The 15,485-nt window shown below is 38.3% G+C and overlaps 1 protein-coding gene and 1 pseudogene across 39 annotated transcripts in view; both read left to right on the plus strand.

The window, feature by feature from the left end:
• The window catches only part of CEP112 (centrosomal protein 112), a 562,721-nt gene that overhangs the window by 185,146 nt on the left and 362,090 nt on the right, over window positions 1-15,485 (plus strand). For all 39 annotated transcript variants that reach the window (XR_008679796.2, XR_010133740.1, XR_010133744.1 and 36 more), the window contains one exon: window positions 3,622-3,701. Coding sequence is in view for 22 of the 39 variants with exons in the window: in XM_031011060.3 (XP_030866920.3) it covers window positions 3,622-3,701 (80 nt within the window). In the remaining 17 variants the exon portion in view is untranslated. The remainder of the gene's footprint in view (window positions 1-3,621; window positions 3,702-15,485) is intronic.
• LOC101124076 (nuclear transport factor 2-like) lies at window positions 8,229-8,698 on the plus strand (annotated as a pseudogene).

The raw sequence follows: 15,485 nt of genomic DNA on the forward strand, positions 1-15,485 counted from the left end.
ATCTGAAAAGCAATCAAACTCCTAGAATCAGATAATAGAATGGTGGTTACCAGGGGCTGGGTGGGGAGGGATGTCAGGGAATGGGTAGATGCTGGTTAAAGGGTACAAAGTTTTAGTTTAGGCTGGTCAGAATGGGTCATGACTAAAATCCCAGCACTTTTGGATGCCGAGGGAGGTTCACTTGAGGGCAGGCATTTTATACCAGACTGGGCAACATAGTGAGACCCCGATTCTAAAAAAATATGATCCAGGTGTGGTGGTGCATGCCTGTAGTCCTAGCTACCTGGGGGGCTGATATGGGAGGATCACTTGAGTTCAGGAGTTTGAGGTTACAGTGAGCTACCATTGTGCCACTGTACTCCAGCCTGGGTGGCAGTGAGACCCTGTCTCAAAAAAAAAAGTTTTAGACAGGAGAAATAAGTATCTGGAGATATAATATGGTGATTATTATTAATAATAATCTGTAGTATACTTGAAAATTGCTAAGAGAACAAACTTTAAATGTTCTCATCACAAAAATAAGTATATGTATGATATGATGAATATGTGACTTAGCTTGATTTAATATTTCTACAATGTATACATATATCAAAACTTCACACATATCATGTATATACGATTTGTCATTTTTCAATTAAAATAAATTTTAAAAACACCATGTTGTATACCTCAAAGATGTATAATTTTATTTGCCAATTATATGTCAATAAAGCTGGAAAAGTCATTTTCTGTCTCTATGTGTCAATCTGTCAGAACATGGAGGAGTTGAGGACAGTAACAAAAATGCCATGTATAAAAAGTAACATAAAAAATTAGGAAACAGGAAAAAACGGCATAAATAGTATTTTAGTGCTAGCAGTAAATCTAAGAAAAAAATGTATGATTTGGGCCAAATTCAACTTGCGAGAGAACTTGACTAAGAAAGAACGATTAAAGCAAAAGGAGAGGTGAATATGTATAAGTAAACACCAGTGTAAGATAACATCTCACATATTAGTTTCTCCCTTTAACTTTCTTCTGAATTGTCCTTCCCCCACCCTTTCACTTGAATACATTGACTTTTCTCTGTGTGTTTTTCCTAAATTGGTGGGTGATTTTTCACTTAAGATTTTATTTTTTACTGATATAAAAACATGTTTCCAGGATCTTTGTATTAGGTCATATCTGAATTTCATTTTGAGGTTTTAGTCTTTGACTCTCTACATTAAAAAGACTAGATTTGCGTTGAAATGGTGCTTTTGTTGCTTTAGTAATGTTTGTACTCTAGTGTAGTATGCTTACTATGTGCCAAACACTGTAATACATATTAGGGATCCAAAATAATAATTAAACACTTGAACATGGTAAAAACTTGAACAGCAGACTTCTTTTTCCTGCATGTAAGGTAAAATAAATGTAGTGGCAAACATTTGCAAGGCAAGTTGCTCTTTCTCTTTCTCATAAGACAAATAGTCTTTATGAGATACTTTAAATTTACCATTTAAAATATGGGGGAGGGTGGCTACAGGTTCCTAATTCTCTTGCTTTTTCTTCTCTGCCTCTCAGTGTATTCTTACTTTTGAGATTATCATCATAGCAGCCCATAGAAGCTTTTCGATATTATCTTGGAAAATTTCCTGTCTACCCTCACTTTCTTTCAGTTTATAAGCAAACATTGATTTTATTAATTTATTTATTTACTAAAACACTGAGAGCAGAAATCCAAAAGAATTTTAAAAAGAAGAGGTTAGGCCGGGCGCGGTGGCTCACGCTTGTAATCCCAGCACTTTGGGAGGCCGAGGCGGGTGGATCACGAGGTCAAGAGATCGAGGCCATCCTGGCTAACACGGTGAAACCCCGTCTCTACTAAAAATACAAAAAAATTAGCCGGGCGTGATGGCGGGCGCCTGTAGTCCCAGCTACTCGGGAGGCTGAGGCAGGAGAATGGCGTGAATCCGGGAGGCGGAGCTTGCAGTGAGCCGAGATTGCGCCACTGCACTCCCGCCTGGGCCACAGAGCGAGACTTCGCCTCAAAAAAAAAAAAAAAAAAAAAAAAAAAAGAAGAGGTTAAAGATAGGGTTTGAGTTAAATAGGTCTCCATTTAAACTGATATAAATAGCTAACTACAGGTATTTTTGGCTAGCCCTGATTCAGTGTTTGATATGGTTTGTCATAGTGTATTTATGTTTTGTTGTTGTTCTTGTCGTTTCTCTCTTAAACCTGTTGGCCACTCTTTTCACTTTCAGCCTTACCTTGCTTACCAGCAGGTCTGTAGCGGGTATTCCCACCCCACCAAGTAACTTGAGCTTTCCCACCTCCCAGCTGGGCTCTGCATCCTCAGTTGCCATGTATGTAGAGCCATGGCTGCTGTTTCATTCCTTCCTTTTCATCCAGCTGTACCAAAGTTTCCCTTTTACATTTTAAGATCCGTAAAATGGGCCGGGCGCGGTGGCTCACGCCTGTAATCCCAGCACTTTGGGAGGCTGAGGTGGGCGGATCACGAGGTCAGGAGATCGAGACCACGGTGAAACCCCATCTCTACTAAAAATACAAAAAATTAGCCGGGCGCAGTGGCGGGCACCTGTAGTCTCAGTTACTCGGGAGGCTGAGGCAGGAGAATGGCGTGAACCCGGGAGGCGGAGCTTGCAGTGAGCCGAGATTGCACCACTGCACTCCAGCCTGGGTGACAGAGCGAGACTCCGTCTCAAAAAAAAAAAAAAAAAAAAAAAAAGATCCGTAAAATGTCCACATTGGCTATGTTTATCTGCATATGAAGAGCTTTTTGTGAAGACATTTTTTTTTTTTTGAGACGGAGTCTCACTCTGTTGCCCAGGCTGGAGTGCAGGGGTGCGATCTTGGCTCACTGCAACCACCACCTCCTGGGTTCAAGCGATTCTCCTGCCTCAGCCTCCTGAGTAGCTGGGCTTACAGGCGTGCGCTACCATGCCCGGCTAATTTTTGTATTTTTAGTACAGACAGGGTTTCATCATGTTGGTCAGGCTGGTCTCAAACTCTTGACCTTGTGATCCGCCTGCCTCGGCCTCCCAAAGTGCTGGGATTATAGATGTGAGCCATTGTGCCCAGCCGAAGACAAATTTTCATTTCACCCTTGTTATTGATGCTGCCATCTCATTTACTCAAATGATCCACATTTAGGAAAGAGGTAGGCATGGTGGGGGGAGTGGGGAGGGGTGGCAGTTTCCTTCCAAACTCAGTAAATAGTTATACAAATTATTCCCAGCAGTGGAAGAGAAGACCATTTCATCATAACCATTATGTGTTCAGGGAATATAGACACATTGTTTATTGTATTCTCTTGAATCTTGTAAGATTTCTTTTCTTTGATTAAAATATAATTTAAAAAATCTGAAGTATTCCATTTTTTATTTTCTTTTAAGTTATGAATTTATTTTAAAAGAATTCACCTGCAGGTAGACTCAAGAAATTTATTTTGAACAGAAAATAGGTATTCGAGTATAGTATTGAAATCATTCTATGGTAGACCAAATTTCTATCTTGAAATATCTAAATCTAATTTTATATTAAAAATGGATTTGTGATCACTGTTTCATTGTTTGTATGTCTCTTTGAAGTAAACTTTACTTGTCTTCCAATAAATTTTCCATGTTCTTGTCATGGCAGGCTCATGACTTGCAGAGTGAACTTGATAGAGGAAAAGAAGATACTCAAAAGAAAATTCATAAATTTGAGGAAGCTTTGAAGTGAGTAAAATTGTAATGCATTTGATTTAAAAGTACCCTTTATTAAACTGTGAGCCAAATTAAGTAACTGGGACCTAAACACTATATTTTATAAGAGCTTTGCTATGGATTCGTTTGCATCAGTTTCCCATCACAAATCTCTATCTTCAAGATTTTATTACTAGCCAGTAATTTTTTTTTTTAAAGAAAAATCAGTTCAGCTGTTTTTAAGTGATAGGAATGTAAAAAAATAGAACATAGTGGTTTCAGATGCTCTGTCCCTCTTAAACGAAAACAGATTTTTTAAAAAATTAGATTTAGGTCTTAGGACATTTAGAAATTCCTCCGTAGAGTTTGTTGAGCAGTTTGGGAAATGAAATGTTCCAGTTGTTATATTTGAAAATGGATTACTATACAGGCATTATTTAGGAAAGAGTTTGTCTTATGATATACTCAGTATTTTAATGTTTTACTGTACTTAGGCATACATTAAAATATTAGATTTTATTTGTCTTCTCCATTCATTTACTAAATTGATTGGGCTCTCCTATTACTAGGTTTGACCTTGCAGTTTTTAGCTGAAAAAACATTGATTCATTTAGATAACTTAAAACATAAATTATTGTGGGGTCTGAACTCAATAAATATTGAGTTCCCATCATGTGTCAGCCAATGTTCAGTACATTCCCATAGAACCATATAGTCTAGTTGGAGAAATATTCAAGACATTTGGCAATTTGGTACAGAATGATAAGAGTTTAATTGGAGGAAGGTCAATACGGTGACTGACCCAAGAAAGTGATTTAAGAGGAGAAGCTTTCTTGAGCTCAATATACCTAGCTAACTCCCAGAGAATCAGTAATTTTATTTTACTTGCTTCCCTAAACCTGCAAATAAGAATGACTTAAAGAAAGGCCAAAAAGAATACCCAAGATCAAACACATTTAGTATCGAGTTCTGCCTGGGAAGATTGCATAACCATTCCTTCTGTCTCACTTTGCTTGTTAATAAAATATATTGGCTCAGCTCCTGAATAGAACGTTTTAATGTGATTTATAAACTATGGCATCACAAGACATCCATATTTTTATCTACAGAGGGACTTATTTGTTTACCTTGTCAATATGAATTAGATAAAATCAGGAGAGAACAATAATATTCATTAGATATTAAGTCAAATAAATATTGAACAAAACTAGGACAGTCTTGCTTTCTTTTTTTGAGGTGGAGTCTCACTCTGTCACCCAGGCTGGAGTGCAGTGGAGTGATCTCGGCTCACTGCACCCTCCACCTCTTGGGTTCAAGTGATTCTCCTGCCTCAGCCTCCTGAGTAGTTGGGATTACAGGCACACGCCACCACGCCCAGCTAATTTTTGTATTTATTTATTTTTTTTAGTAGAGACTGGGTTTTACTATGTTGGTCAGGCTGGTCTTGAACTCCTGACCTCGTGATCCACCCGCCTCGGCCTCCCAAAGTGCTGGTATTACAGGCGTGAGCCACCACACCCGGCCCAGTCTTGCTTTTTTTAATGAATAGGATGCTCTCTATTCTTCATTAGTTCATTTTTTCTCTTTAAAATAATTACCTACTTTCTTCATGAAGATTTCTCCATGAACTTTATGAAATTTACCATATTTTTTCTCTCTTGTTCTACTTTGCCTTTGTTCTTTTTACATTTCTTTATCCTTTCTTCATTTCTTCATTGGTTTATTGATTTATATTTTATAAATCTAAGGAAGGGGTAATTTCTTTCAATCAGTGGTCCTCAAACTTTTTGGCACCAGGGACCGGTTTCATGGAAGACAATTTTTCCATGGATAGGGGGTGGGTGGGGAATGGTTTTGGGATGAAACTGTTCCACCTCAGATCATCAGGCATTAGATTCTCATAAGGAGTGTGCAAGCTAAATCTCTTGCTGGCACAGTTCACAATAGGGTTCACGCTCCTGTGAGAATCTAATCTGACAGAAGGTGGAGCTCAGGTGGCAATGCTGGCTTGCCCGGGGCTCACCTCTTGCTGTGGCCTGGTTCCTAACAGGCCATGGACCTGTATGGTGCCCAGGGGTTTGGGACCTTTGCTTTAAATAGCAGTAAGACAACAAATATTTGTTTAGTACCTATAATGTTTACACATTGTAATATCATACTAAAGGAAATAAAAGGTTTAGAAGACAGCTCAAGATGTAATGATGTTCTTAATTATTTTCCAGTCCAGGTTAGGCATTTGAAGTACTTAGAATAACTAGGTATTAACTTGTTGACCATAACAGCAATTAAAGTTCAGACTGATCATTTCAGTGTGATATTAGGAGTTTATGTATATAACAATATAGTATCTTTTAGTGGTGCTGGTAGATAGTCAAAGAGCCCTGAAGTTTCTGCAGTTTTCTATATATAATATAATCATTTTCTGAGCCAAGTAACCCTCTTTAGGTACTTCAAAGGTCTTTGCCAAAATACTGAATTTTGCTTGGAGTTAAAAGAAGATATTTTAGAATGTTAAATAAAATTCTTCTGTAGATTATTTATCCATCTTCCATATAGTTAATACCTTCATTTTGGCTAAATGTCTGGATGATCTTAACAGTACAGTACCCAGCATAGTAGTAATAATGTAGTCTGAAAGTAAAAGAGTAAATTATGTGAGGTCTAACTTCAAAATAAACAGCACAAGTTGGCTGTTTTCCCAAAGGAGAATATTGTGACTGCTACTGCTTTTGAATCTAAGAATAGCGTTAGATCTGGTTGGCCCAGAGACAGTTCCATTTTGCTGCAAGACAGCTTTGTGATGTAGAAATTTGCCTTGACTATTAACAAAATTTTTTCTTTAAAAATATGCAAGGAAGGAAAATCTCAGTTTTAGAATGTAGTGTTATTTATCCATGTAGTTATTATTTCTTTCATTCATTTAATAAGGGTTTATTTCTTCTGTGCATGTTGAATATATAGTAGAGAGGCTATCAGAGAAAACCGGGATATATAAATATGAATTTATATACATATAAAAACATGATACATGCTGTATAAAGCAAAATACTTTAAAAACATAATAAGGTAATAATCAGTAAGATGGACTGGTAATGGGAGGCATCTTAGAGAAGGAAAAGTCTTTAACTGAGTTGTGAAGGAAAAGTGGAGAATAAATTATCCTGGGATTTTGGTCCCATCCTCTCCTGTCTCTGTAGAGATGCTGGTCTCTACTAGTTTTCTCTCTTTCTTTTCTATTTCCCAGCTGTCTTTCTTCACCTTGTTACATGACCAGATATACTCTTTCCATAGAATACCTTTCCTTTTCTCCTAATGACTTCTAAGTGTCAAGTTCTTTGATTCTCTCAGATTATAGAATTTTGCGACCATGTAGGGATAGTCTTGTGAATTGGGATGATATATAATGTGTTTGAGATGTTAATGGAAAAGTTGAGTGGCTTTATTCTGACACAGTAATTGTATCAAAGACAAAGGCTGGGAATTTTTCTATGAGAGGATGATGTGCTTGATATTTATACTCTCTCCAAGCAACTGAAACTGTCAACTCATCTTTGGTTTAGAGCTCAAGTTGATATTTCAGAACCTATCATTATTTAAGAAGGAGGATTGTAGTTAGCATGTTTCACTTTAAATGCTAACTCCTTAAAGCTAATTTGCCTGTTGCTATTGTTTCTAAAAATGAAACTAGTTTAATGTTGTTGCCTTACTATTCTTTTCAATTTTTGTTCTACATATGTATTGAATACTTTTGCTTCCTATTTCGTTTTTTACTGTAGAAAATAATTTTAATAACCTCCAGAAATGGAAAGTTATCTGAAACTTTAATGGTATGAGTTGTACATGTTCATTTTTCATTTTTCAAAGATAAGTAATTAAAGCATATGGGGAACTAAATAGACTGTAATGAAAGGAAAATGATGGTATAAAACCAAATAGTATTTTCGGAGGAGTTAAAATTCATAAACAACAAATGTGGATAGTATAAGTTTGGTTTATTCCTTTTTCAATATTCTTGTGTTATCAAATTTAATTTTTTAAGTTTTTGGTGCTGTAAACATAATGAAGAATTATTTTGAGACAGTGTATAGTCTATTTTAAAGTATTCAATTAAAACTTTCAAAACCATCTTTTTGATTAATTTTTCAAACTCCATTTTTACAATAAAATACAAAAATGCCTTAACATATTTATTTTGATATTTTAAACTCTTTTTGCATTGTCATAAACATTCTAAATATTTTTAACCCTGACACTAATATGGACAAGCTTTCTATTTTTCAGTTAGTATTAAATATATATACAGTAGTAGTTCACTAGAATATAAAAAGAAACACAACCTACAGAATGGGAGAAAATATTTGCAAGCTATGCATCTGACAAAGGTCTAATATCGAACATCTATAAGGAACTTAAATTTACAATTAAGAAAACCCATTAAAAAGTGGGCAAAGGACATGAATAGACTTTTCAAAAGAAGACATACATGTGGTCAACCATCATATGGAAAAAAGCTCATGCAGACCACACTGGTTTGCTGCCACCGCTGCTGCCATTGTGCCAGCCCCTCAGGTCTCCCTGAGGCCGGGTGATGCTCCAGAATGGGAGACAAGCCCATTTGGGAGCAGATTGGATCCAGCTTCATTCAACGTTGCTACCAGTTATTTGATAATGATAGAACCCAACTAGGCGCAATTTACATTGACGTGTCATGCCTTATATGGGAAGGACAACAGTTCCATGGAAAGCTGCCATTGTAGAGAAGTTGTCTAGCCTTCCGTTCCAGAAAATCCAGCACAGCATCACAGCGCAGGACCATAAGCCCATGCCAGATAGCTGCATCATCAGCATGGTTGTGGACCAGCTTAAGACATGAAGACCCCATCATGGGGTTCCACCAGATGTTCCTATTAAAGAACATCAACGATGCTTGCGTTTGCACCAATGACATGTTCAGGCTTGCCCTGCACAACTTCGGCTGACCTCCTCTCAGCCAGACACGCTGTTTGCTCCTCCCTCCTCTTCCCAATACTATTCCCGCTCCTCCAGATGCTCCAAATATCATGCACAAATGAGCAGCACCACGGTGAGAGTGGGTGCAGTGCTCTGCTGCCACCGAAGTGTTATGCATGATGTTTGGACGCTAGACTAGTTCCATCTACGGGAGAAGTTTGTGTTGTACCAGTGCATGCCTTGGAAAGACTTAAGTAATGCAAAAGGTTGTCCTTTTTTTTTTTTTTAATCTACTGACAGGTTGCTCTAGTAATCCAAAGAAGTGAAGGAGAAAGCAGCTGCCTCTCCCCGCCCAGACATTGATTTGTTCAGATGTTTCAATGCCTCATGATACAATAAAACCACAAACATTTTCTTAACAGTTTAAAAAAAAAAAGCAAAAAAGCAAAAAAGCTCAACATCACTGATCATTAGAGAAATGCAAATCAAAACCACAATGAGATACCATCTTACATCAGTCAAAATGGTTATTACTAAAAAGGCAAAAAAAAACAGATGACAGTGAGGTTGCAGAGAAAAAGGAATACTTATACACTGTTGGTGGGAGTGTAAATTAGTTAAGCCATTGGAAGACAGTGTGGCAATTCCTCAAAGACCTAAAAGCAGAAGTACCATTCGACCCACCAATCCTATTACTGAGTATATACCCAAAGGAATAGAAAATCGTGTTCTATTATAAAGACACATGCACATGTAAGTTTATTGCAGCAATATTAACAATAGCGAAGACATGGAATCAACCTAAATGCCTATTAGTGATAGATTATATGAAGAAAATGTGGTATATATACACCATGGACTACTATGCAGCCATAAAAAATAATGAGATCATGTCCTTTGCAGGAACATGACTAGAGCTGGAGGCCATTTTCCTTAGCAAACTAATGCAGGAACAGAAAACCAAATACTGCATGTTGTCACTCATAAGCGGGAGCTAAATGATAAGAACACATGGACACATAGAAGGGAACAACACACACTGGGTCCTATGGCAGGATGGAGGATGGAAGGAAGGAGAGGATCAGGAAAAATAACTAACGGGTACTAGGCTTAATACCTGGGTGATGAAATAATCTGTACAACAAACCCCATGACACAAGTTCACCTATAGAACAAATATGCACATGTACCCCAGACTTAAAAGTCAAGTAAAAAAAAAAATGCTTTCAGGATTATATCACTTAAATAATGAGTAAATATAGGGAAAATAATTTAGTAATTTCTGGCCGGGCGTGGTGGCTCACACTTGTAATCCCAGCACTTTGGGAGGCCGAGGCGGGCAGATCACGAGGTCAGGAGATCGAGACCATCCTGGCTAACACAGTGAAACCCCGTATCCACTAAAAATACAAAAAATTAGCCGGGTGCTGTGGCAGGCGCCTGTAGTCCCAGCTACTTGGGAGGCTGAGGCAGGAGAATGGCGTGAACCCAGGACACAGAGCTTGCAGTGAGCCGAATAGTGCCACTGCACTCCAGCCCAGGCTGGAGTGAAGGAGCGAGACTCCATCTCAAAAAAAAAAAAAAAAAAAGAATTTAGTAGTTTCTATTGGAGTTCATTTCAGCAAGTAAATATTTCCTGCATTTATAAAACACTGATACAGTGAAAGTATTATAAGAAATGATGAATAAAATATTTGTCTTCTAGAACAGACTTAAAATGACTTGTAAACACATATTAACATGTAATTAAAATATAACAAACGTGGAGAATGGTAGATATTATTATACTAGATATAAAAGTATTTCTGTATTTAAATTCTAAATTTGCTTTGACTTGAACTCTTTTAGGTGGTTTTGGGAACAGTTTGAATTTAGTGTGGGTTAAGAGCATGGACTCTGGACCCGGTTGTCATCCGTCCAACTTCTAGCTTAAATTACTGTGTGACCTTAGGCATGATGCTTAATTTCCATGTGATTCAGGCTTTACATCTGTAACATGAGGATAATTAATAAGATAATAAGATGTTCCCTCTAAGATTATTGAGAGGCTTAGAAGAGTTAATATAAAGCATTTAGAATAGTGTCTGTTATATATGTATTATTAATATTATTATTATAACGACTATATTATATACGTGTATTAGCTCTGTTTACTTAGTTTCTCATTGCCTTATAAAATCATATGAACATGTTTTCCAGAAGAAGTAATCTTTTCCCTACATCAGTTTTTTTTCTTTTTAAAGAAAATAGCTTTATTGAGGTACAATTCTCACACCATAAAAATAACTTGTTTTAAGTGCACAATATATGATTTTTAGTAAATTCACAGAGTTTTGTGTTTTGTAACCATCACCATAGTTCAATTTTAGAACATTTCCTTTTTTTTTTTTTTTTTTTTGAGACGAGGCCTTACTCTGTCACCTAGGCTGGAGTGCAGTGGGCTGATCTCGGCTCACTGCTACCTTGACCTCCCAAGCTCAAGCGATCCTCCCACCCCAGTTTCCTGAGGAGCTGGGACCACAGGCATGTGCCACCATGCTCAGCTAATTTTTTTGGATTTTTGGTAGAGTCAGGGTTTCACCATTTTGCCCAGGCTGGTCTCAAACTCCTGAGCTCAAGTGATCCATCCACCTCAGGCCTCTCAAAATGCTGGGATTACAGGTGTGAGCCACCACCCCAAGCACAATTTTAGAACATTTCTATCACCCCAGAAATATCTCTCATGGCACCAAATTTTAAAATAAAATAATGATTTTTTTTTCTGACAAGATCTTCAATAGTCATTTTGCAGAAAATGCAGACTATTTCTTATTTTGACTTTCAATAAAAGCTGAAAGTTATTATATTAAGATGTGCTTTGGCATATTGTAGAGACCTAAGCTAAGGTAGCCTCAATATGTTGCTTCCTGGTTACTTTGCTTTCCAATATTTTAACTTTGATACAAGAGTGAATTTAGAAAAAAGATTGTGTGTGTGTGTGTGGGGGGGATGTTTAGGGTGTGTGTATAAATGCATTGAAAGGGATCTGGATATTATATAAAAACATACATATATATGTATGTTTTATAGCTTATGACAATAATAAAGACAAACCAATAAAGTTTTAGAAGGAAGAATTATAATAAAACATTAATAGTAGTTAAATATTGTATGCTCACCCTAGTTGGGAAGCATATGAGGTTTTAAAAATTTTATTTATGTTTTGCATATATATATATATATATATTTTTTTTTTTTTTTTGAGACGGAGTCTTGCTCTGTCGCCCAGGCTGGAGTGCAGTGGCGCGATCTCGGCTCACTGCAAGCTCCGCCTCCTGGGTTCACGCCATTCTCCTGCCTCAGCCTCCCGAGTAGCTGGGACTACAGGCGCCCGCCACCACGCCCGGCTAATTTTTAGTATTTTTAGTAGAGACGGGGTTTCACCGTGTTAGCCAGGATGGTCTCGATCTCCTGACCTCGTGATCCACCTGCCTCGGCCTCCCAAAGTGCTGGGATTACAGGCGTGAGCCACCGCGCCCGGCCGTTTTGCATATATTTTTAATTAAACATGTCTGAGGATTCCTCAAGGTCCTGAGATGCTTTCAATTTGTCCCAAATCACTTAAGCCAGTAAGGAGTGGAGCAGAGTGTAAACCAGGTTTCTGGAAATAGCTAAAACTCTATTTTGAGTTTTTGACTGAACAGCCTTCTGTGTATTTCATATAATAAATGGAGAGTTGTCAGGGATGACACACGTTGTTTTTAAACAGGTGAGAGTTTTTCTCGCCTAGAGTGAAAGGACACCCTACCACAGCCTGTTAAGAGATGCTATTAGGAGGCTTATGGACTATAGAATAGGAAAGAGAGCTTTCTAATAAGTGTACAATTAGGATTATTATTATTATTTTAGATGGAGTCTCACTTTGTTGCCCAGGCTGGAGTGCAGTGGCGTAATCTCGGCTCACTGCAACCTTCGCCTCCCGGGTTCAAGCAATTTTTCTGCCTCAGTCTCCCGAGTAGCTGGGACTACAGGTGCACACCACCACGCCTGCCTAATTTATTTTGTATTTTAGTAGAGACGAGGTTTCACTGTGTTGCCCAGACTGGTCGTGAACTCCTGAGCTCAGGCAAACCACCCATTTCAGCCTCCCAAAGTGCTGGGATTACAGCCGTGGGCCACCGTGCCCATCCAGAATTTTTTAATGAAAAGAAAAAGTATTCTCCATGTAAGAGGCTGCAGGCTTTCTTCTTGTGTGAATTTATGTGTAAATACATAGATTCATCTTCTACTTTTAATTTATCAATCTTACTTTGTAAACTTGAATCTGATTTTAGCATACTTATTTTGATTCCTAAATATCCTAACATTTCAGGGTAAGTAAATCTCATGAATGAACTATACTTTAGGGAGATTATCCTGGCAGGAATGAAAATATAAATTTAAGTAGTGAGAAAGTGGAAGCAGGAAAATAAGGAAGATGAAGCTATCATAATAGTCCATGTAAGAGACAGTGAACTCTGGGACAGTGGTGAGCCCGTGATGGAGAGGATGGCTGCAGCCACAGCGGATCAGATGTGCCAGGACAAGGAGCTTCTCTGGAACTCTCCAGTCTCATCTGAGTACCTTTTCTTCATCACAGTTAATAAACTTCGACAAATAGTTTCTAAGAGATAGCTGATGAAAAGCTGCATTGTTTTATATTTTTGTTTCATATAGATATAACATAGATTGAGTAAATGGAAATCTGAAGTATAAATATTGATTTTAAAAATATTTTCTTTTAGATTCAGGGGGTGCATGTACAGGTTTATTACATGGATATACTGCATAATGGGGTTTTTGGGCTTTAGTGAAATACTGAATTTTTAAATACTGTTTCATGATTTATAAAGATACAAATATAATGATTTTAAAAACTTTGAAACACTGGAATTTAACTTACTGTACTACACACACACATACACACAAGTATATTTTTCCCCATGGTGTAGGATTTGAGTCAAAACACGCCATGATGAAAAAATACTTAGGAATTGTATTAGGCCGTTTTCATGCTGCTGATAAAGACATACCCAAGACTGGGTAATTTATAAAGAGAAAGGGGTTTAATGGACTCATAGTTCCATGTGGCTGGGGAGGCCTCACAATCATGGTGGAAAGCGAAAGGCACTTCTTACATGGCAGCAGGCAAGAGAGAATGAGAGCCAAGTGAAAGGGGTTTCCCCTTGTAAACCATCAGATCTCGTGAGACTTATTCACTGCCACGAGAACAGTATGGGGGAATCTGTACCCATGATTCAGTTATCTCCCACTGGGCCCCTCCTACAACACATGGGAATTATGGGAGCTACAATTCAAGATGAGATTTGGGTGAGGTTGCAGTCGTTAGGGTAAAAATCAGACATTTTGTGAAAGGGAAATTTCAATAAAACTTCAGAGATAAATTGTTTTTAGATGTTGCTGTTTCTTGTATTGCCTACTAAATGCCCAGAATGCTCCGAGGACTGAATAAGCCCACTGAGGGAAGTGCTGGGTGGGCCCTGGAACAAGAGCACTTGTCCTGGGTGACTTTTTGATGCTCTAACTGGAGACATATCAGGGACCAGAGATGGAGCAGTAGATTTTGAACTATACTTGAACCTCAGCCAAGGGAGCTGCTATCTGGAGAACATCTAGGTGTACCCTCTTCTATTTTCCCACCTATATCAAAGATGTCTATTTGAACAGGATCCAGTTTTGCCTTTTCTTTTTTTGAAATAAACACTTCTGTGTATCATTCTCCTTTGTCCAACATTTTGTGAAGTTTTAATCTTTGAAGATAAATTTACCCACTTCCTTGTCCCCAAGGAAGGAAGAACAAAAACAATCAAAGCCAGGTTAGAATTCCGAGAGGAATGGGGAATAAAACTTGCCTCCCCACCCCCCACCCCACCCCACTCCAAGAACTCTTCAGCCTTTCCATTTTCTTTTAATCCCTAACAACATGGGACCCTGATGATCAGGCTCCTTGCTGAATTCAGCTTGAAACCCAAAGGCAAGGGAGCTCTTCGGGTTTGATGGAGATCAAAGAGACTCACCTCTGGGGCACAGAACTGGGTGCAAAAGGGAAATGAGTGTGCCGAAGGGGCACATGTAAGATGTTTAGTTCAGGGGTTGATGGTGGAGCCCTTAGAGGCAGCATTCTCACTTGTGATTAGGCCAATGGCACCAGAGAGAGAAAGAGAACCGAAAGTGGCCCCACAGCAGGCAGGGATACAAATGAACTGCCCCAAATGATCACTTAGTATTGTAATCACTTGACAGGGAGTGTTGAAACTGGAATGTTCTTTTCCTTTCAAGGAAGTGCCATGAGTGTGTTCTTTTTTACATGTTTGGCTCTCCATGTGTTTCCTATTTTCCCCCACATCCTATTCTCCTAGAACTATTTTGCTGTACATTGTGGACAAAATTCCTATTAGAAGTTAAATGAGGGCTGTGTGCAATGGCTCATGTCTGAAATCCCAGCACTTTGGAAGTCCAAGGCAGGAAGATTGCTTGAGGCCATGAGTTTGAAACCAGCTTAGGCAATGTAGCAAGACCCCATCTCTAAAAACAACAACAACAATATTAGCTGGCTGGGTGGCACATGCCTTTATAGTCCTAGCTACTAAGGAGGCTGAGGCAGGAGAATTGCTTGAGCTCAGGAGTTGGAGACTGCAGTGAGCTATGACCACGCCACCATACTACAGCTTGGGTAAGAGAGCAAGACCCTGTCTCAATAACAACAACAAAAAGAAGCCAAATGATGTTTTGAGGTCCCACAGATTGAGAGGTAAACCACATATGTGGTCAACTCAGTGAAAGCCTAACTATGCACGGGAAAAAGTGCATGGTGACATTTCTGGACTT

This window comes from Gorilla gorilla, chromosome 4, assembly GCF_029281585.2.
Source record: "Gorilla gorilla gorilla isolate KB3781 chromosome 4, NHGRI_mGorGor1-v2.1_pri, whole genome shotgun sequence".
NCBI classification, from domain to species: Eukaryota; Metazoa; Chordata; class Mammalia; order Primates; family Hominidae; genus Gorilla; species Gorilla gorilla.